Source organism: Gobius niger (assembly GCF_951799975.1).
Source record: "Gobius niger genome assembly, chromosome: 8".
NCBI classification, from domain to species: Eukaryota; Metazoa; Chordata; class Actinopteri; order Gobiiformes; family Gobiidae; genus Gobius; species Gobius niger.
Genome location: NC_136859.1, coordinates 34089718 through 34113486, shown reverse-complemented (window position 1 = coordinate 34113486; position 23769 = coordinate 34089718). Strand labels below are relative to the sequence as shown.

At 44.2% G+C, this 23769-nt stretch overlaps 1 protein-coding gene across 2 annotated transcripts in view; it reads right to left on the bottom strand.

The window, feature by feature from the left end:
• Positions 1-610: 610 nt before the first annotated feature.
• Positions 611-23769, bottom strand: part of sema6cb (semaphorin 6Cb) — a 266790-nt gene continuing 243631 nt past the window's right edge. The window contains exons 21-22 of one of the 2 annotated variants that reach the window (XM_079561863.1): positions 17914-18075; positions 611-2967 (exon numbers count right to left, since the gene is read on the bottom strand). In XM_079561863.1, coding sequence (XP_079417989.1) covers positions 1694-2967; positions 17914-18075 — 1436 coding nt within the window. In that variant the 3' untranslated portion in view covers positions 611-1693. The remainder of the gene's footprint in view (positions 2968-17913; positions 18076-23769) is intronic. The other variant, XM_079561864.1, reaches the window with a different exon arrangement.

Here is a 23769-nt window from a genome sequence, read left to right as displayed (position 1 = left end):
CCAACGTTAGCTGCTTAGCTTTGGCTTAACTTTGGCTTAACTTTGTGTTTATTTAGATCGGGGACAGTGCAAGGTTACAAACAAACATTGGACTCATTTCCATCTGTAGTCGTACAAACACCGATTGATCCCGACCATGTGGGAGAAAGCGACGCAGACATGAGGAGAACAAACAAGCTCCACACAGAAAGGATCCACTCGGCCCAGAGATCAAACCTGGGACCTTCTTGCATATCGTCTAGTTGGTTCTCAACTGTTGTGTCGGGACTAGGGCTGGGCAATACTGAAATTAATATCTCAATATTTTTGGGGACTTGCTCGATAACAATGATGAAGTGATATTTTGCATGAATGCATTACAAAAACTATAGAATCATTACTTAGGTCTGTTCAATTGAAGAGCTGTTAAATTGACAGCTTGTTTTGATCATAAGTTCAGCCTTTGAGGCTTATTGCTTATTCAATAACAATTGTATATTGTAAGTCCAAGACTTGATTGTGGGTCCTCGACGCCAAACCAATTGAGAACCAGGGGTTAATTTAATCTTGCACTTGGAACTTATATTTATGGGTTGAGGAGTGAAACGTCTGCTTCTCGTTTATATGTAGCGCCATTTCAAAGTACAGTATTGCATATCTGACAAATATTCATCTGTAAATACTGAATGGAAGCCTGCATTTGGCATGTCTGTATTGCAGGTATCCTTTAGTGTGCTGTATAGTGCAGCACTGTACAGCGTGGACATTCGGACACAGCTGTGGATGATGTACAGGGGCAGAGCAGTCTGAGCCCGCGGCACCGCCCCTCCCTCATGTCACACACTGTCTTAAATAAGGCACACATTTACACATACAGGTAAAATTTGGCTAGTAGTTATTCCTTTATTTACAACCGATAGCACACAAAATTAATAACTATGTCGGCAGTCCACTCTGTGCGATGCATTCGAAAGCGGAGCCGCTTCCCTCTCACAGCTCACGGTAATGTTTATTCCCACACAATAATGGAGCACCATCTGACGCACACGTTTCCTGACCTTTCGGCCTGACCTGACCCCAGCAACAACAGCAGAGAGAAGAGAGGCCTGCCGCTGCTATCTGCACACGGTCAGCTGTGTGTGACTCACCAGAATTTGGCAAATGGAGAGAGGCCCTACCTTCGTTTTGTTCTCGGGGATTAGTTGGATATGCCCAAAGGTAAAAAGATTATTAATAAGGCATAACTACTTTGAGGGAACTTCACGACTTACATATACTGCTCTGTATATGTATACATATACGGTGTGGCTATAAACACACATATATATACACACACATGCATAATAGAACAATCAGAGGGTGGGCGGGGCCTGTCCAACACTACATCAGAAAAGGTTAAGCAAAAGCATGTATCCAAGCGCCGCAGGATCCTGGCTCTGAAGTCTTCAACACAAAGTTCTTCAACACGTCTCCAAACTCAGGTTTAGTAAATCCACACAGAACAATGGCAGTTTCAAATGAGGTGGCACACGCCATCCGAGTCCACAGTCTGTAAAGCAAGTAGCTCAGCAATACCAATATGGTACAAAGATATCCGCTGGACAAACAGAAGGAGCACTGTTCCACTGAGGCTGTAGTCACGTGACCACCAGAGGGCGCCGGAGGGGTCCTGCCTCAGATCAGCTCATGTTCAGGTGAGTCTCAGTGGCTGGTTTTAGTAGTTGAACTTTCCCGGCTGGTTGACCGGTGACGAGGCTGGGATAAACAGGGGTTTAGGGGGGGTGTCTGGTTTGAGGGAGGAGGCCCGGCGCACTATGGCCCCTCTGTGGGGCATGTCCTGCTGCTCACCTGCGTAGCTGTGCTGGCGGGACAGGTAGCCATTTGGAATCAGAGGGTAGTGGACCTCGCAGCCACTGCCTGTGGAGTTCATTCTGGCCAAATGAGGCGGGGGTCCCCCGTTCCTCTGACTAAAACTGGGCTGGCGTGGGATCACCCCCCCTCCGTTGGCGACCATCTTGTTGGCTGCAGTGAGCAGCGAGTGCCTCTGTGAGGAGTGCCTCCGCTCCAGCGTGGACTGGTGATGTGGGGGGATGTCCGGGGGTACGTCCATGCGCCTGGTCAGGCTGTCCCGCGGCAGCGTGGAGGAGCTGTAGTACGGAGCAGACTCGGTCTCAGGGATGTGGGGCTGGATGCGGTTGGAGAAGACCAGCTGCCCTGCCCCCCCACTGGCCATCAGGCCTGAGGGGCTCATGAGCTGGGTGGGCTTGCTGCTGCTGCCACTCTCATGGATGTGCTTAAGTAGCTCATCCAGAGAGGTGACCTCCATGACCTTCTGAGGGTACCCGGAGTAGGGCTGCGACAGCACCCGCTCCACGTTGTGGATCTTGCGCTCCTCGGGGTGTAGGCCGTTGGACAGGCCGTGGGAGTAGGAGAAGACCTGCTGGGGCAGCAGGGCGGAGCTGGGCCTGGAGCTGCTGCACTTGTCCTTGGCATTGTTACAGTTCTGGTTCTTCTCCCACTGGTTCTTGAAGGCCTTCATGCTCTTGATGGGCAGCTCAGGGGTGGAGTCAGGGGTGGGGAGGCCGGACAGCTCCGATGAGTGGTGCAGGTGGTGGTGGTGTGAGTGCATCAGGTCCCCCATGGTCAGCGGATGATGGCCGTTTCTGCGGGGGACATGGTGCTCTTTGCTGCTGCCAAAGAGGGAGTTGTAAATCTTTGGCGACGACACCTCGATCCTGTCATCTTTGCCCTGAGTGTCCAAGAGTCCGTTGAGCTTGGCCAGGCTGCGCAGAGACAGGGCGTGTGGGATGGTGGCTTCGGGATCTTTGGCCAGCTTCTTGGTCTTGTGCCCCGTGTGGTTACAGTAACAGGAGACCAGGAACCCAGAGAGGAACGCTCCCAGGACGAAGGCCACCAGCACACAGGCGATCAGCAGCGTGTAGTGCACGCTGTGGTTGGTCTTCTCCACCTCTGGAGGGCGCCGTACACCTGCAACACACAAGAAAAGGAGCGCTTCAGTTTATAGGATTTCTAGTTCGGAGCCAGAGAGAAAAACGGCCATTTTCTAAAGCTAATATAGGTCAGGCAGCAGCTGGGAGAGACACGTTGTGTTTACGGCACGGGAGAGAGTTTGAACTACGCTCCCAGCTTCCGCACCCTCACTGTTCCCGGATCAATAGGGCTTTCTTTCAGGCCGAGCCTTTGGTCTCTCGAGTGGCAGACGCCCAGAGTTTCCCAGTCAGACACAAATCCACTCTGAAAATAAGTGAGGGCTTTAAATATTGATAGGGGCACAGCAGCGAGAGGCAGATGTCATTTTCACAATTCCCCCCCTCCTTCCAACGCCAGCATGATCGCAGCGAGAGCACCTGGTTACGATGCCAAAAATAACCACGTCTATGTGATCAGAGAGCGAGGCGCCTAGGCCAGCATGCGCCCCAATCAGCTTGTCAAATTCGGTGTAAATGAAGCCAGGGAGACAGCCAAGTCAAAACACCGGGTTATTACGCTGCGGTAAATCTAGCGTGCAGATGTCCTTGGATGGCGTGACCCCGGCGCACACTCTGCCTGATGGCGTGAAAGGCGGCGAGGACGGAACGCTGCCACCTCGCCTAATCAGAGCGAATTTGCGGACGCCTGCCGCCATCTGTGGTGTCAGGGGCCCGTCTGCAGCTGGGAGGACAGTATGTGCGCACGTCGAGGTGATTAGGAAGAGCAGGGAGGGTAAAGCACGGCGAAGCAAAGCAGAGGTGCGTGTGTGACGACAGACGGGTTTGAAGGAGTTTGCAGCGTGTGATCAAGTCGGTTTGGGCGTCACTCGAGATAGATCGTTAACAAGGCTGAGAAATGTAGGAAACAATAAAAGTAGTAGCTTAAGATTGGTTTTAGAATTTGTTTTTGAAATGTGACTGAGCGGTTCATTAAGACTGAAAATACGAGGCTGCAGCACTAGATGTAACGATTTAAGTAAAGTGAGAGTCCTCAGCAGAGAATATAGGCTAAGATGAACTTATTGTCTGTATTTGACCCCTCCCTCTATGCCACTTTGGCGACCTGTCAGGAGCACAGTGTGACCACCAGGGAATCATCTCCAGAGTCATCTCCCGATCTTCTGCTCGGTTTAAGGTCAGCACTTATTAGCTGCCATTATTTTCACGTAAAAATGGTTTCATATTTCTTAAAGCCATATGCATTAATGTCATATACTGAGCTGCTTTATCCTGTTGGAACAGGAGAACTGATCTGAACCGGTCTGACTGGGACGTGGTTGTCAGATTGTCAGGTTATTGTGGAGCACACACAAGTAGAATTTAGCAATTTTGAATGGTGAAATTGAGAAGACATCCCATTTTACGGCTACGTGGTGCTAGAGGACCGAGTGTGAGGGTACGCTTTATTTTAAAAAGTGCTTCTCACACAAACATTGTAAGGCAAAGTTTGCTTTGACGTGATTATGACTATAGACATGGAATCTTTCCCATTGGTATCGACTCGGATTTGGGAAGCTGGTAACTGGTGAACGCAGCCTCTTCAGTTTATCATAGTGCACTGGGCTTCGTCGCTAACTCGGCATACAGGACCCTTCACTGTGAGTTGTACTCTCTGCTCTCATGGCCTTCGCTCAACATCAAGAGACCGAAGCACTGGTTAATTTATCAGGCCATCCTGGGTAAACTGTGCCCTGCCAGCAGTGGGTACAACTCCTGCTCCTGCACAGAGACTTCTCTCTGTTCCTAGGATGCACACTGACCTGGGCAGAACAGCTTTCTGCTCCTCGGTCATGGAATGATATTATTACATTTCCCATGAGCTCCTTTAAATCTGTAGAGATTCCCTCGTGGAGCCGAGTTACATTGTTGTGTGTGTGTGTGGATTTTTTTCACATTCAAGCCATTTTCATAATGAACAAAAACTAATCTAACGATAAACTGCAGAAGATGAACTGGATTAATGAATTCAAGAATTTCCCCTTCATCATCTCAAGCAGCACCGGTCAGACACTGTTAGAAAAGGAAAATCGAGACAGAAAACACTCGTTCCGTCTTTGTGATCGGGTTCACAAGGCGATCTGGCCAATGAGAAGAGTAAACTTACATCTGGCCTTTGTAGGAAACGTTAGCAGTGAACCCTAATATGAGGCAAACATGGAACCACATTACTCACGCACCAATCAAAACACATTTCTGTCAGTTATAATAGAATCTTAACAACAGGCTGCGCGCTCGGGTAGTCGTTTTGCCGCCGCCTCCACAGCTCTAATTTGACAGCGTTATTACAAGCAGGCTGGGAGATAAAAGGGAATTAGAAATAAATGAGCTTCGTCAGTCTGCGGTGATGGATGTATTTACTCTTCCAGGAGGCTCTGGGCTGATGCGCCGATAAGAAACTTTGTGTTGAGTGCACTTTGAGACAACTTATTATCCCGCGGCCGTGTTTCACTCCATCATTTCTGAACAGCGGGTCGCCGGCGCTCCTCTGACGCCGTAATGCCTCGAATAGAGATTCCAATTAAAAAATCTTTCATTTGGAGTCATTTATTCAAACGAGCGCCTCGACTTATGACCACATTAAAAAGGCGTAAATCATAATTGTGTGCGCGGCGAGAGTGTGTGGGGAGGCGGCGAAGTGTTACGCGGGGGGTTAATGCGTGTGCGGTTAATCCGTGGCGTTTCTCTTTTCGCTGTAATTGGGAGTAATTACCCAGACCGCCAGCCGAGGCCACGCCACGCAGTTTCCGGGTCACGCCGCCGCCAAATAACCAGCACATTTAAGAGGAACTGGACAAAAGGGAGGGTCAAGTCAAGAGGTCGACGATATATCGGGAAGATTTTGGGGTATTTTTACAATATCGGCTACCGGCCGATCTAGTTCCGGAAAAAGCCAGTATCTTCGGGACCAAAAGTGATCGATTTGCATTGGACAGACTGAAGTCAGGGCTTTACAACTCCCTAGGCCTCAGGGGAACAGAGAAACACTGTGATGAATATTGATTAGCTACATGTTTGTTCAAAAGTTTCCCTAAATCTCCGTCAATATGGACATGCCTCAAAATGTGGCAACTAATCAAAGCTGGGACCGAAACTATGATTGAATCACCTAAAATAATAAAACAAAAAGTATTCATGTTTTTACAGGATTATAGACCAGACATTTGGAAAAATAATAAAAAGCCTTTACAAAACTAAACAAACTCCGAAAACCCCCTACAAAAAACCCCTGATAATTTTAACCAGACTCAGTCCAGTCGATTTTGTGGCTTAAAATATAGGCAGTTTTGGACATTTTATGCATAAAAAACAAAAGTATATTATTTTGTTATATTCATGTCGATATTCTACAAGGTTTCACATTGATATCCCAGCATCCAATTCTCTTCACTGCTGCGTCGCTCCATAACTATCATCTTTTTCCATTAACAAACTGAGAGAAACAATATGTCGATTCTTTACATATGAAATGAATAATGTGATTGTGAAATCCACTCAGGAAACACAACAGGTTTTGGCTTTGCCTTTGTGCACATTTCTTGTTTTACATTTACAGTAAACCTTTTCTTTAACTACAACCACTTTCTTGGCCAGCTTCACAATTTCTTGCCGACTTGGTTTCTGTCTAATTTCCCTTAAATTTATCAAGATTGTACATTTTTTGGATTATTTTCCAGGTTTTTGACCCCTGCTGTCCTGAAACGGCCTCTTTCCCTCCCTCTCCCTCTCTACAGTGACTCATACAGGCGCCGGGTGTTGAAGTCCCCTCCTGCTCGGGCCGTCGAGTCAAGCGTCCCGACGGGGGGTGAGGAGGTAAACAGACCTGTCACATGCGGCTCACTCCTCCGCCTCTCAGCAGACGGCTCAATCGCACGGCATATGGAGAAGCCATGAAGACGCGGTGAGTCACGCCAAAGGCCTGCTGAGGAGGACAGGGGCTGTTTCTTTTACAGTATGTAGAAGTTTGAAGGCTCCTTTCCAACTAATACTTATCTGCTTCCACTGAAATTCCCGGAGGCCAAAATTGCAAGACAAAAATGCGTATGGAGTCGGCGCATCTGCTCTTGAATGTTTTGTTTTTAGAAATATGCCCAGGTTGTCGATGTCAGCGCATTTAGAAAATTAACTATTGATTTGGACAAATATTGGAGCTATAGTCAGTGGCAGCGCAGCATAACAATATTCCATTTCTCTGCCTCCTCATGTTTAAACAATGCTTTATCTAACCAAGAACCCCGGACTAAAAACACAACAATGGAAAAAAAACAACAACTTTATTTCAAGAGCAAAAGGTCATAAAATAATTAGTAGGTTTTCCAACAATAAGTTTGGTGCAAGTGCAATGACTTTTGATTTAACTTTTCATTTCACTAATAGTTGTTTTTCTCAGTTTGACCTGACAAATAGCGATATATAAGCGTGGGAGAGTAGAGGCAGATTTTCAGAAAAGAAATGTATTAAGGGTGAAAATGGTACATGTCACATGTTTAACATTATGCACCATATTTCTATGGACAATGTATTTAGTTACTTTTCACTGCTGACGAACCCTCCCAGCAGAAAACCTACAACTAATCGTTTTGACTACAGCTGCATTCTTGGACCGCTTCAGAATGTCCTGCAGACTCGGCTTCTGTCTAATTTCTGTTACTTTTACTGAGATTATACTTTTTTTTCCCCTGTTATTTTCCAGGTTTCTCACCCCTGCTGTCCTGAAACAGCCTCAGTCTCTCTCTCCCCCTCTTTTTCCACACAGCGACTTGAGTTTCGAGACCTTGGCTGTGATTGGCTAAAACCAGGTGCAGGATCCAATCGGCTATAAATTCATCAAAGTTTGTCGTGTATTCCAATGGGAGCCAATGGCAATTTCGGATAAACTGGCAACTTTAACTTTTTTCTACAAAGTTCATGAAAGCAAAAGTTTTTTCCGAAATTGGTCAGGGAAAAAGTAGCGAGAAAACACATCAGCGCAGAATTCCTTTGAGAATCCACCTGCAAAAACTGTCATTGGAAAAAAAGGGCTGTCCAATTAAGCTGCTGCTAAATTTCCTCCCACTTATTACGTAGTTTTAGTGTAGAATATAGAATGCGGCAAATTTAATGCCATTCCTGCTTCTCAAAAACCGCACTCCGGCCTTGAACTTGGCGGCTCAGCTCTGCATTGTTCTACTTTGCTTCTTTCCCCCCCCCCACAAACCCGGTCTCGTCTTGGTGGAAGCTTAATATAGAGACATTGGAGTTTGCCATAAGGTAGAGCGACAGATGGGGCTGAAGAAAGAGGAGAGGAGAGCGGCGCGGTGACAGCAAAAAAAAAAAAGAAAAGGAAAAAAAAAGAGAAAGTAAAGACTGGTGTGACAGGCTGGCGGAGCGCGGGGAGCCAATCAGGACGGTCCCGATGAAAGAGTGCGCCCCTACAAAGAGAAAGAGGGAGCAAAGCGTGATGGGTGAGATAAGGGAAAGAGCGAGGGGTGATTGACGGAGAGACACTCCGCTGGGGTCTGGCAGGAGCGTGGCGAGATGAATGCTCGGTTAAAAATAGAGCCAACAGGTGGGTTTGTAAACGGAGAAAAAGCACTTGATCTTAAATGGGACGTTCTGCATATTCAATAACTTTATTTTCCAAAGGTCAGAGCAGTTCAAAATAGATACAAGAATTGTGAAAAAAAAACGAATATTTGACAATGTAAGCATCCAACTGGCTATTTCCCAAGTGTTGCCTCTACAAGTTATACTATTAAGGAAGAGCATTGTATTAGTTTGCTGACAGGGGGCGCTCCAGACCTGACAAGCAATTTAAGTACAACAGTTGTCCCTCCCTGAGCTCTTTCCTCCTTGAATATTTTCAACAGACTGGAGGTGGCTGTGGGTGTGGCACGTGCAGGTGTTTAGATCAGGTTTCTGCGGTGTGGACAGCCCTGCGCTGTTCAATATTAGCGCCAGAGCAAAGCAACGCCCTCAGGCTACTGGCCGCAAGCACTGGCGCAACATTTGTTTGCGTGTTGATGTTGTGCCAGGCAGAAGATCGGGCCCTGAGCTTGTCCAGGGGCGTCTGGGACTCTGCTCCAATCCCAATCCATTCAATCATAGACGCGGATTTGTAACATGCCACTAAAATGCACTCTATATTAAGCTCGTGCATGATGGCCTTTCAGACTCGAATAAACACCTTTTTGAGTGACAGTGCAGGATTTTAGAGGCAGTTGTGGTGAACAGGTCTGGGCTCATTCTACATATTAGGACATTGTTGGAGCAAATAGGGGGAGGAAAATACATAATTTTAAAATGTTTAAACTCCGTATAGTCCCTTTAAGACTACTAAGTATCAAAACATCAGCTAGCTCCTTTTTAAAGGAACAGGCCACCGTTTTTCCATACAGAGATATGTTCTTACCTGAGCTTAGACGAGTTGATGCGTACCTGTCTGGTCTTTGTACGTGTGCTCAGTCACGCAAAACGACCAGAGATGTTGTTAGCATTTGGCCTCTCCCAATGTATTCCTATGGCCCCAAACAGGGTGTCGTTAGAAGCGACCACGCTCTTCCACGGGCACAAAGACCAGACGGGTTCATATCAACTCGTCTAAGCTCAGGTAACATATCTGAGTATGGAAAAACGGTGGCCTGTTCCTTTAAATAAGGCTTAAATTTGAGGACACAGCCCATTGATTTAGTGCCTTCCAAACACAACTGGAACACAATGGCTAACAATAACTACCAAATTATAAATGCTAATTTCCAAATTAACGTTAAAAGCTTGTGTAAATAGTTTCCTCAACAGCAAACCAACAGTACTCCTACAAAACCATGAATACATTTGAAACTCTTGCCTCCGTTCTAGCGAACCGTTTCAAACCTTTTGTATTCTTAAGAACAACTCGTCCCCGCTCTCCGCGCCTCGAGTGAAAGCAATCCAAAATAGCTCCAATCACTTTGTGCTTGTGCGAGACTGCGAGTGCATGTAATTGTTCCCGTAATGGCCACTTCATTCGAGTGAGGAGGACGGGGCCGGTGTAAGATAGAGCCCGCGGCCCGGCAAACGCAGTGTCCTCGACGCCACGCGAAGCTTCTATTGACACATTTAGACTGAATAAATAAGCGTTTAGCCGCGGAGTGATGCCCCGGAGGTTGTAGAGTGACAAGGGGAAAAAACTATTTCCTTCAAGAAAATGAGCGAGCGCGTCGCGGCGGCATGAAGAGGACGCAACACGGCGAGGAGGAGGAGGAGGGAGAGATTCTGCTGCTGGAGATCAATCAAATAAGTTTGTGGAAAAATGTTAAATGTTTGTGAATCACATGTAAGTTCAGTGAATTTAGCTTTGGGCTGATTCTGGGGAGTTCTGGGTAAAATTGACTGACCGGCTCTTACGAACGGCTCTGATCTTTTTTTCAATCAGGAACATCACTAACAAACATATGCTGTGCTCAATTAAATATAGTGTTAACATTTTCTGTGTTGGTTCTTGAAATCAGCTTGGGAATCAGTGCCTCGTGACACCCCTTGGAGTGTCCCACCCCTCACTTTGGGAACCACCGCTCAAGACCAGTGGTTCCCAACCTGGGGGTCAGGCCTCCCCGGTTGTTATATTTGTGGAGGGCTTGGTTTTGCACCTGTAGGGGGGGCTTCAATGTAAAAGAAAGGTAGGTGCCTAGACAAGTTTCTCCAACCAAAGTACACAAACAAGTGGCATTATTTATTTATTTAGGAGCCATCTTAGTAAAAAACATGCAAAGTGAAAGATGAAGACGAAATGGGGGGCTCATTCGGTGGTACATGATTTCAAGCTGTAAGCGTGTTTTCATCAGAATCAGCATAAACTGGAGTCCAGTGGTGACGCGTGAGGCCTTTTAGGTGAGTTTCTGCCGTGATGTCACAGATAATGAGCGCGAAGCGGTGCCGAGGTGAGCGGATGAGCGGACTGGGCGCTCGCGATGACCTTTAATGAGCCGCAACAGGCCACGGCTGTGACGGCAGACCGACACAAACGCCTGGGACAGTCAGGGATTTATTTCTCATATTATTTAACGGCAAAGATGGTAAAATGAGGGAGGGAGAGCGACAAGAAAAACTTAATGAACTGTTTTCATATAAAGATATATTTTCAGCAACAAAATCTAAATAATGAACAGAGCCAGTATAAGTTATTTATAAGTGGATTTTGGGGTCAAAGCTTAATAAATCAGGCAGGAATTAAAACAATCCTTCTGAAAAAAAAAAACCTAAACATCTTGTTAAGTCCAAGTCTGTGCAGTTTGGAGTCTGTAGGAGCAACTAAAGTGGAGGCTTAAGTGCAGGAGTGGAATGAAAACCTCATTTGGAGAAACGGGGCCTTTAGTTTTGTAACGTCTACTCATGCGTATATCGCTGCCTTTTTTTATCACAACTGTCTCCCAGAAAGGAACGGACTACACATGGGAAAAGGCCAATTGCGTCGCGATGCTGTAGTTACTTCCTGGAAATCTTTGTCTCGACAAAACCCCATAAAATAAGCATCGTAAAGAGTAGTTTTGTCTTTTAACTCTGACATTAAGATGTTCAGGGAGAAAACTGGCTCTGAATCTTAACACTGACCACTGCGTGAATAATCCACCTGCTGTGTCTCGCCTTAAATAAGCCGAGAAATCTCATGATCAGAACAACTCGGTAACAGTCAGACTTGGCTGTTTCTATGCGACCATCTGAAAGCAGTTACTTGGCCCACTTTTGGTCATAATTATTCCGCACTCAACTTGATGTTCCTTTGTTTGCAGAGGAAATGATATTGTTTTGAAAAACTGCAGCCATGTCCACAGGCCCGCCGAGTCTAAGAGAAGGTCAGACTGCTGTGGAGGGGCTGAGGGCCAGAGTTTTTGCTAACACAGGTTTCCCATAATGCCGCTGGTGGGTGTATTCCCCCGACCGTTGGGGGGATTGTGACTGCTGGCATTTTTCTAAATAGCGGCAGGTCGACGGGTCACTACCAAAGCCTTTTCGATGCCTCCGGTGTTTACATAATGGGATGCAGCTGCCCACGTCCAGCGTGAATTTGGGCACGGCCAAGTGAGACAATGGATGGAAATGGGATACCGTCTGTTAATAGCACCTGAAAGGTATTACTCGCATGGCGCCCGGCACTTTGCAGGAAGAGAGTCAACACATTTGAGCCACGATAGTGTTTGGACAAAACGGAAGCCAGTGCAACGACTGGAAACGCATCTGCAAACATTTCAAAGTGGAAACTGCAAAAAGAGAAAGAACTGGCTCCAAGCAAGAAACAAAGCAGCATTCAATCTAAATAGATAAAGAAAAATACTCCAGGATTTTATTCTGAATGACTTACTCAGAGTGTTCGACAAATCTCAACAAAGAGGAGTTCATAATTTAAAATCTTTAGGTTTATTCATGTTTTAAATACGGGACTGTCATCTCCCTGCAAAGATGTTACGATTAGGCGTGGCTCAATACAATGATGCGCACGTATGAGTGAAGCCACAACACTGATGACAGAACAGTGTTTTGCATATTAGCAACAGCCTTAACCACTATCAGCTAGACGGGATTAGTCTGGGTGAGTACTGTTTGAAAGCTCTTGCTAATATGAAATACAGCAGGACGAGCTGGTATAGATGACTTGTAGAAGGGAACAATGCAGTCAGACAATGTTAAAAAGTTTGCAGCTGATGCGATGCAGAGATAGTTCATACATTGTGCCAATTCCTAACTCCTGTCCTGGGCCGTTCAATGAATGGCTGTAGTGATGTTGGAAGGCTGTGTATTTCGTCAACAACTTTGCATTTGGCACACAGGCATCATTATTCCATTTGAATACGTCTATGGGAATAAACAGCTTTCCAAAACGCAGTCAGTCAGAAGTCTAGCTGAGTCTTTTGCCTGCTTTGTGTAACTGTTTGGCGAAAACTCCTGCTTCCTTTTGTCCGGTCTGCGTTCTTTGACTCGGCTGCAGACAGGTCCTGGTATATCCTCAGTAGAACAGTCAGGAGTGCGGAGTCTGGGGGCTTTTTGGAGCTGTTGGGCGCGCGCTGGCTCTTGTTGTGCGTTATCGCTGCGCCAGACCTGTTCCTCTGATTGAACCGCCGCACGGCCTGCCTTGAGTAGATTGTGTTTCCATTACGTCCAATACTTCCCCCCCCCTCCCATCCACCCCTCAGGCCCGTGTCCCGTTGTCTGGCTCGGGAACCTGCCGCTTATTTATGTGCTGCGAGCTTTTTCCCTCGTTGGAGCCGGAGTGTAGCTCATCATCATGGCGTCCGTTCAGTGCGGGATGGGGATTTGTGGACGTGACGCACAGCTGCAGGAGGGACGGGGGCCGCGGTGTTTGCATTGTCCTCGCTGAATCACAACTCAATCTTTTGGCAGGATGCAATCCAAAGGTCATACGCTATGCTTTCTTGGTATTTCTTTTAACATAAACATAACTGCGCAATGCAGGCAGCCACGTTATCGTTAATGTGAGACAGGAACCTACAATATAACGCACGATCGCTGAAGTCTTCCATCTGATGGAGATTAACATGTTTTTTTTAGGCTGGCCTAAACATCTGCAAAAGGGACTCCTGAATGTAGGTTCATCGAGTGAATCTTAAATCGTAGACTGGACTAGGTTTGGTTGAGTTGACTTCTTAGCTCTTGTGGTCAGAATGTGACTCTGGACACCGTCTATATACAACTCAAAACCCAAAACTGCCAATTAACCAAACCCAGTCCAGTCGACGATGTAAGCTTCACTACGATCAATACATCCTGGACTAATCAGAGCCTTCACAAACAAATGTTGTTGTATGCACACTGTCCCTCTTCTAATAAATCAATACATTTTAGCCTATTCTATTCTACTGCCTACATTCAATTTAAATGTATAGCATATCCTGTCTAAAAATATACAGCTCAAATCATTTTCACTTTTATCCCTCATATTGTGCAGCCCCTGAATGTACATGTCTGGAAAGTACTTGGATGAAGTCTTAAATTTTAGATATAAAAGACCTGACCTCTGCCCAGTAAATATAGAAACTGTTACAACAAACTAAAAAGCAACAGTAATGGCTACCTCACTGGCCTCAGCTGCAGTCCAACCAGAACTTGACTAAAACCTGGAAATGGGATCGGATTAGTGCAGCGCTCAGGTCTCTACACTGGCTTCCTGTCGCTCAGAGAATAGGGCAGTCTGAGTATCTCTGCTGACCCGGCCCAAGAAAAAGCAGAGGAAAAATGGATGGATGGACTTGGAGCTCACAAGAACACACAACCATCTTCCTTACAACTATTTTTTCATTTAGTAACTACAAGATGCAAAGCTCCTACATTGATCTGAGTGACTGGATTGGAGCCGTTTCTGGCATTGTTCTAAACTCTCCTAGTTCAGCTTGCCTTCTGTTCGAGCAGTCGTCCAAAGCTTATGCCTAGCAACAGGGTGCAATCTCAACAACACGTACCACTTTTAAGGCCTATTTTTATTACGCTCCGGCTTCGCACCATCTTTTGGAGAAAAAAAAACCTGCTTGCGATAAATAACACAAGTGCAAAATGCAGGATTTCACTAATTGGTGTCTCGGTGGTTTATGTGCGAACAAACGCTTAAATGCAGGCTGTGAAAATATGTTTGGACGCGAAGCGAGAAAGCAAATAGCACATACAATAGTTCAAGCATGTTTGTGCGTGTGATAATGTAATCAAATTTGTACGGTCTTAAGTTGGAAGAGATATTCTGAAAGGATGAAGTAGAAAAGGAAGGATTGCTGTGTGCATAACCAAAAACTTTCTCTTCAGGTCTTTGAACTAAACACAACATGAATGAGAGAAAGCAGCTGTTTCGTCCATGTGTACATGAATATAAACGGTTACAGTGAAAAGTCACTTTCGCTAGCTGTTTACCTTTAGCTTGAGCTGGTAAATGATTGGCAGCTTCCTCTCTTAGGCAAAAAGGCAATAATCCAAGCAGTTTTCTTTTGAATATTTACCCATGAATACTTCACTGTCTTTTTCAATTTGGTCTTTATCACAGAAATACATTATTCTCAGAGTTTGGTGAACTTATAGTAGATGTAGTGCATTTATTCTGCCGGCGACTGAGCGACTTTCTGCACGCCACACGTGATGGCGCACGACAAGGAGAAAGTAGTGGGAAACATGTCCGAATCAGAATTAGTGCACTCTCTAGTCTACTATATAGTGCGGCCGATATAGAGAATGAGGGGTTAGGGACGAGGGTGGTAACTCAAAGTAAACTTTGAGTTAGAATGGAAAAATAGCTTTATTTAGGCAAGACACTGCTGGTGAAGAGGGGCCAAACTGTATATACCATATATAGTATATAAAGTTTTCTGCTGATTATTGATAGATATGAGACAAAAATCTACTGCAAGTTTTTTTCTTTATCCCAAAAAAAAATAAAAATGGATGGAGCCAGGTTTAAATTCATGGTTGTATTTCATTGACTTATTAGAGGGATTTTAGTTTTTGAAGAAGCTCGACTGACACATTTTGCCTTGTGTTTTTGACTCTGAATAAAGGATATTACAAATCAAGCATGTGTTTTATTCCAGAGATTTTTAAGCAGCCAAATATGAGATTTAAAACGTTTAGGACTCACTGCAGAAATAGCATTTTCTGTGTCGAGCTGCTCATTCGGAGAATGTTTCATACTGGCAACAGTATGATCCAAAATGTTATGCAATACGTCTTTAAATCCCGGAGAGTTTTGTATTTTAGGTTCTAGTTCAGTGACTATGTCGCCACAATGTAAGAAAAAGTACATTTGAGAACATGGCCTTTGACCTGACAGTGTTTCTGGATCAGTGCAGTGTAAAAACAGCTGTATTGTTTCCAGCTGAAAGTTGAACTTTCAGAGATTAGATTTGAAAAGTCTCTGCCTATTACGTCAGTTTGGAAGTTTGATAAAATAGTGGAGCTTTTAACACGCCTCCGGTAATTATGGTTTACTTTACTACATTGTTTTGACTCGTTCCACAGCAAATATATAAATCGTAAAAGCTCATTATGGTCTTTCCTTGACAATGAAATAAATGTAAAAAAGTGTTGGCCTGGAGACTGAAAGACTGAATGAACAGAGTTGTTTTGTGGAAGCGGTGAGGGAATATTTTTGTACAGCGAACTTCATTTAAATGAAACACGAGGGGCGCGATGTTGTTTTGACCTGTGCTTCTCGACTTGATTCGAGCAGGTAATTAGAGGCGATGTGGCAGCCATTTAACGAGCGGGATGGCGAGCGTTTAGCTGCGGACGCTGTGCCGGGGCCGTGCAGGCGTGTGATAACTCCACTCCCGCTTCGAGCTTCATTCCACTTTAATCGCTCGCTGTTGTCTTGTTGAGCAGCCCTCGCCATCGCGGACAGTAAATTGGAGTGGAGCGATTGCTTTCACAGCCAAGAGCCACTTTGTTACAGATGTGGGGTCCGTGTTTCCCAAACGGGGGCACGGGGACAGTTTGCACGGGAAGTATAAGGTTTTTCAAGCATACATTTTCTAGTGGCACTTAAAAAAAACAAGACGAGATGTGGGTGAAAACGTAAAAATGAAATGAATAAATTAATATATTGAGGGAACGCCCAAAAACAGTCATGTTCAAAGCTGCCAGAGGAAAAACAGGGGGAAAAAGAACTACTCTTTCACGACTTCAATAAATGCTGAATTAAGGATATACTTCCACAAAGAGAACCAGGTTTAATAATGGTCTGTTTTGAATATAAAAGCCTTTCAAAGTTGATCATTTTTGGTCTGTTTCTCCTAACTTATCATGGATAGTCTACACAAGCCATAAAAGGTTTGGGAAACGTAGATCTCGGTGACAGACAGTGGCTAAAACGCTGTGCACATGTTAAACAGTTTTTACATGCAAACCGTAGATGCTTTAACGGGACGTGTTATCGCAAATATTAATGACTTACATATTAGGGAACATTTCAATTAAAAATGATGTCAATGATTTGTTTGTGTGTTTGTTCTGACATGTTCAGCCGTGATCTGCCGTTTTATGTGCATGTGGTCAACATCAACAATCAAATTGAAATGTCCAAACTTCTAAATCATGCAGGTTAAATCCATTTCTCGCTCTAAACTCATGAGTTACACATCACACTGCACTATGTCGCGTGCAATGAATAAACTATGCAAATATACAAACTCATGGTTTAAGATTAGGGGTTAGTCAGCTAATTAAGTGGTATTTCACCCTGGAAGAACATCTACAAAGCATTTGGTGTTTATGACTTATATTAATGGAGCAGATTAGACAAAAGATTGTTCACTTTGTGATTCAAGCACCAGTGAGAGCTTTCCTGGTTAAATAAAGGTTTGAATGACAAAAAAAATACGGCTAAAATTTCAGTATGAGCAAAACTTTACTGCAAAAAATATTTAAATGGATGGAAACCAAATATACACCAGACCCCGTAATGCTATTCAATCACTCCCTACTATACTGTGTCTGTCTGTTAGTCTTTCTAATCCTTCCAATGAAGCAGGTCCTCAAGAAAGCTTTTTTTATTTTATTTTGAAAAGGCTGAGTTGGAATGACAGATAATGTAATGGGCTCCAATAAATACAATTAAATGTAATGGTCTGACATCTGGCCTGTTTGCCATAAAGGAATCACAGGTAACTCTATTACAAAATGCCGTGCATATAAAATCAAACAAAAGTTTAGACAAACTGTGCCAAATTTGGCGCATGTATCACAAAGTGAACAATTTATCAAAAGAAGGGCTTAATTTGCTCCACAATTGACATTGTTGTTATCTTTAACACACTTTAAACTCAACATTAGCTTTTATGATCTAATCCATGTCTTTATGGGAGAAAGCATGAACGTGTTGAACCAGAGTGAAAGCATACGGGGTTATTGGATGTTAGCATGTTTAGCCGTTAGCATGTTAGCCGGGTCACGGTGATGCGATCATTCCCATTCACAGGGCGGAGTTACCCCTCCCCCTTACCCTCCATCTCCACACTGATTGGCTCCGAGTCGGGCGACCCCGGCTCCCTCACTCGGACAGGGCCATCGGGACCTGTGCCTCTGTGAGGGTCACCTGGGGGGTCCTGGGGGGATGGCGGCCCCTGATTGGTTGTGCTGGCGCTTGTGGTGGGTGTGGTCTTCCCTGCGGTGGTAGTGAAGGGGGGAGGGAGGTAGGAAGGCAGGAAGGAAGGAGGGAAGGAGGGAGGGGAGGCACAGAGTGAGTGATTAGTGAAATGAGGCAACACTGCGGAGAGATGAGGCGAGGCCTGGATGGAGAGAGAACCACCACCGTTAGCACAAAAGAGAAAACAGCAATTTACCACAATCGCCGGGACGGACAAATGCTCCATCTCAAAGTGGAGTGCAATGTTTACATGTGGGTGGAAATGGCCTTGATTGTTACGATTACAATGACTTTTGACTGCTCCTCTGGCAGTTTGGAATCTGTCACAACTCATAAAGTAGCATAAGGGGTCTAAAATAGACTTAAAACATTGGCAGCATTGGTATTTTACGTTTTATAATTTGAAATGGGGTCTCTGAAAGAACTAAATAGTAACAATGAATTACAGGCACAAGAGCTGGTGAAGACTTTGACTGGGGCTCCACCTGCTGGCAGCTGTAGTGAATAACTTATGAAAAAATGTACTTTTGGTTTCAAGAACTGATATGAAGTTGGATTACGGGCTGAAAAATTGTGGAGGACAGTTTTAGGTTTTAACAATGACGCAACTGTTCCCAGGAAGTACAGAATGAAGCGCTGACACCGTAGAAGAAGAAACAGCTGAATTAAACAGGATTAACCCGAGGATTACTCAAAACTGCGTGAATGTTGTGAAATATTACTCCAGGTCCGTCTTAAATGAGGCAACGTTATGACATGGTTTAAAGTCGAATTGGCAGGATAGGTCCACTTCAAAAGGAGAGATATTATGCAAAATCAGGGTTTCTACAGGTGGCAGCAAGTCAAATGCAATAAAGTTGCCTTGAGTCCTTCACGTTGGTCTCAGAGGGGATACTAGCCAAATGTTTTTACTGCTAGAGGAAACCAGAGCACAACAGGTAAGGGACAGGTAAAATTTAGCTGATCTACGTGCATAAAAGGCCCACATTATATCAACCTCGACTGTAAGAGGTGAGTAATTCACATGTAAACATTGCACGGACTTTGGTTGCTGAAAATAAAAATAAAAGCATGGTTTGTACACACTTGAACAGAGAAATGCGTTTATGAGACAGGGCTGCACACAGAACAATGACAGTGAGCAACATGATGAGCACGGACTGAAGTGCATGTGCTGAGGTTTACCGCCCGCTTAACTTTACATCCGTCAGCTGACACATCCACGAACCTGCTGCGACGTTCACACATTACAGATCTGTGGTTCCAACGCGTCAAAGGGCATTTAAGACTTTGTCAAGGCTACGGAAACGGATATCTGTCTGCGTTTGGAACAAAATATAAAAGTGCTCCTCTGTGAGTTGTCCAAACATCAGCAGAAATTGTGTACAATATAGGGAATAACTGTCAACTAGTTTTTGGAGTCGGAGACCTGAATCTGATGAACACTTTAACAAAAGAAGCTAGATTTGAGAGATAAAAAATATACAACCATTCAAGTTTCCTTTTGCTTTATTTTCAGGAGAAGATTCTCTGATTGTGAGGTCTATTCTCTTGTGTGGCAACAGGATTGGAAAGATATCAAATTATTTTTCTTTTCTTTTCTTTTCTTTTTACAAATATTGCAATTCCTCACTTCCATAGGTCGATGTTTAGAAGGATGTAAAGTAGAACTGAATAACCCAGTCAAAGCAGCGGAAAAGAGAAACGTTGAGCTGGAGCCTGAGGATCACTCTCACAAAGCAGAGAAGAAAAGCCTAAGGCCTGTTTGTTGGTTAGCAGTAAGTCACTGTGAGTGTCAGTGTCATTCAGTCGCCTGGTCACTCATTTTAATCAACATTGATCATATTGGCTCACACTGTACGGCCAAACCATCTCTGTAGTACAATCATAACCTCCGTTCTATAATCTATAAATACGATAATCTCAACACATTAATGCTAATGCGGCTAGTGCTAACGTCCACAGCAGCTCATAGACGAGAGCGATGTCTAATCACGTCACATCAGTGGCGCCATGTGTTACTGCCCCTTTCATGGGAAACAGCAAAAGCTCTCGTCCATTGAAATGAATGGGGAAAGATCATCTGAGAACTTCTAATATACATATGAAAACACATTTTATTTCTTTTATTGATTTATCGAATGTGAAAAGGAAGCCATGGAAGTGACCTGTTGCCTCAGATAATTCACAGAGAAGATGGCTAACATGTTTAAACTGAGAAGCTGAATCAGGCCTTGTCAGTGAAATTTGCTTGTGTAGCTATTTTGGCGGTTGCTTTATAATGCCATTACAGTCCCGGGGTGTCCAAACGTTTTTCACTGAGGGCCACATGCAGAAAAATATACAAACAACTGGGCCACACTCAGTAGAGGTCGGATGTATAACTTCACATCTATTCTGACAGATTTTATTAGGAATTGTAATTATTAACACATGAATACTGTGTAATAGAATTCATGGTCATGGGAGCAGTGTTGCTGCCCTTTAGACTTTATAGACATTTTTTTGTGTCCAACAGCTGTTCTTGGGACCTAAAGTCCGTCCTTTTGTTTATGCGTATTAAGTAGCCATGTGCTCCAGTCACATCCTCGGAAACACATTATTCCAAACCCAGAGCAGAAAAACTAGAGCGACTGAAATGAATTGAAGAATTATAAAGAATCACGAGAAATGGCGCATGTTCAAATAGCGATTTTGGGGTTGGTTTATGCCTTTGTGCAAGTAAAATATCTGACTTTCATTCACACTCCAGTCTAAAGTGTCTGAGTAAAATAGTGGACATTACTCTACAGTTGTGTCCATGGCTTTAGCAGTGTGGGTGAAAGCGTGTGAAGTGGATCTCATTGTAGCTCAGGGCTGAGTGCCAGACGAGGGGGACTGTGATACCGCGGTCTGAGCCAGGCTTTATTTCAGAATCTCCAGGGCACTTTTATTTAGTCACCTTGAGCGTAGCGCAAAAACGATGGCTGCATTTCAAAGGGTTTTGTGGATACTGCCAGCTACCAGGCCCCAATGGAGCTGATACAAAGAGAGCGGGTCCCTCCAAACTCTTCTGAATCGATGCTCATCGACTTTGAACAAAGCTGCGGTGGTTATGTTTTATCTTAAGATGCATATGTTACCACTTGTGTAATGAATAAGAACAAAAACTAGATTGCCACAGATATCACCACTGTGGCACTCTCTCACTCTTTCTCCCTATTCAGCTGCATAAAGGCATTCTCCGAATCACAAGCTGCAAGTTGTTCCGCCTTGTATTTACGTCAAAAAGTGTAAAGATGTTATAATCTTTACAATCTTCATAGAATGATACACGCGTATGTCGATCTGATTTTTTGACCGCTCTGTCCTGCTCTGTGACACAATGATAATAATGGCAGGTCGTTTGTTACTAGCGGTGAGAATAGTTTGCTGTTTGCGCTGCACATGGAGTTTGTCTATAGTGCACTTTATAGAGCAGACAAACATGATTATTCTGCTTCCTTTTCTGATTGTTCAGTAGCCACAGTAAGAGAGGCTCCATAATTCTGATTAGCGAACATGTCTTTCACTCAAACGACAGAGGAGCAGGACAAACAGACCACAGCCCTTTGAGGTTAGGTCACCACAGTCACTTAAACCTCAATTACGATTCACATGCAGCCCGACTCACTGTTGCTCAGCACTCAAGTTAGACTTTCTCCATGTAGTTACTTGCTACAGTTACAGTACCAGTTACCGGTAAGGTGACCACCTCAAATCAATCAATCAATCAATCAATCAATCAATCAATCAATCAATCAATCAATCAATCAATCAATCAATCAATCAATCAATCAATCAATCAATCAATCAATCAATAGTTTTGTACAGCCCAATATCACAGCAGGAGTTGCCTCAAATGGTGGTAAAAGTGTTGAGTGATGTGGCGGTAAAAGGAGGAGCCGACTTAGATCAATTAAAACGCTGTAATCTAACTTGAATGCAATGTGCTATTTTAGGCCCAAAGCAAACTTAGTAGTCGGTTATGAAGTTCAAACGCATTTCAGGACCCCCAGTGTGGATAATAGCCGGGACCGCAAAGGACTGCTCTCATTCCTGCATAAGCTTTGAGTCATCAGTCGCTAAACGCTAAAAAACTAAGCTAGCATGTGCCTCTTACTTGAGTACAAGCACGCATCTTGACAACACCAGTCGTCTGTTATCCTGGGAGTCCAGAGCGAAGCGTGTTGCCATTGGCTGCGTCCGTGGCACTAATAAGAGTTAGCATTCATCTCCTGTCTCTGAGTTGGTTTCACTTTGAATGAGGCGGCGGTTCGCCATCTGTGGCGGCTAAATTAAAGTGTTCACCGGGGGAGTCGGGTCCTGTCATCCCAAACACAGCTCCAGGACTGTCATCAAAACGCCATCACTATTCTGTTACTGCGGGCGGGCCAAACGCAGGCCGACTGTCCTTCAGTCTGTTTACAAAAGAAGAATGAAGGACGCTGCGCGCACTGTGTATATCCTTTATATTTACAAACTGCCGCACTCCTTGACCTGCAGTTTTGTTACAACACACTTACGCACAGGCAAGGAGTTTGTTCTCAATTTTTCTAGCCTGCATATTTTATTTCAGTCACATTGTATAGACTTAAAGCTGTATTGTAAAAGCAGCTTTTTCAAGGCAAATCCAAGGCTTTTATTAACCTCTAGCTCTGGCTGCAACAATTCCTTAAATCTCTGCAATCTGGCTGTATGCCTGTTAAAACTGATAATCATCAGGTTAAGTATTTCATCTGGTAGAAATGGAAAGGGTTGTCTTTGATTTCATACCTGTGTGTAAGCCAGACTGCCTGTGACGAATCGGTCTGTGCTTGTTTGTTATAGTAAAAGTACAACAGATACGGTGTTGTCCCACACAGATGTTTGTCACTACAGAAGCCTGGATGACAGCAGAGTGAAGGTAAGTGTCTGTGGCTTTGGTGTGCCAACACATTGTGGTGGAACAGCCGCTCTCTTTGGCACAGGGCCTGCTTTATGGAGGCAGCAAGGAGATTCAAACAGACGCATTATGCAAAATCTTTTTTTTATTTTTATTTGAACCATGTTATGTTGTTCCTTCGACCAAAACATGTCTCCAGGGGTATTTTGTTTCATTCTCGCAGTTTTAAACAACCCTGCTTACTCAAGGTGGTCCATCTGTACTTCCTTGGTTATACAGTGCCTCTCGAAAGTATTCATACACCTTGAACTTTTGCACATTTTGTCATGTTTACAACCCTAAACATAAAGATTTTATTTTGATTTTTTTACTGAACGTTCACACACAAGTAACAGACAACTGTGAAGTGAAAGCAAAATGATACATGATTTTGTTATTTTTCAAAAAAAAGAAAAGTGAAAAGTGGGGCGTGCATAAGTATTCATACGGCATGCATGAATACTTTGTGGAACCCCCTTTTACTGCAATAACAGCAGCATGTCTTTTAGGGTCTGACTATAAGATTTGCACATGTAGAGACTGACATTTTAGCCCATTCCTCTTTACAAAACAACTCAAGCTCTGTCAGATTAGAAGGAGAGCGTTTGTGAACAGCAGTTTTCACATTATTCCACAGATTTTCAATAGGATTTAGGTCAGGACTTTGACTGGGCCATTCTAACACATTAATATGTTTTTATTGAACCATTCCATTGTAGATTTATCTTTGTGTTTAGGGTCATTGTCCTGCTGGAAGGTGAATCTCCGCC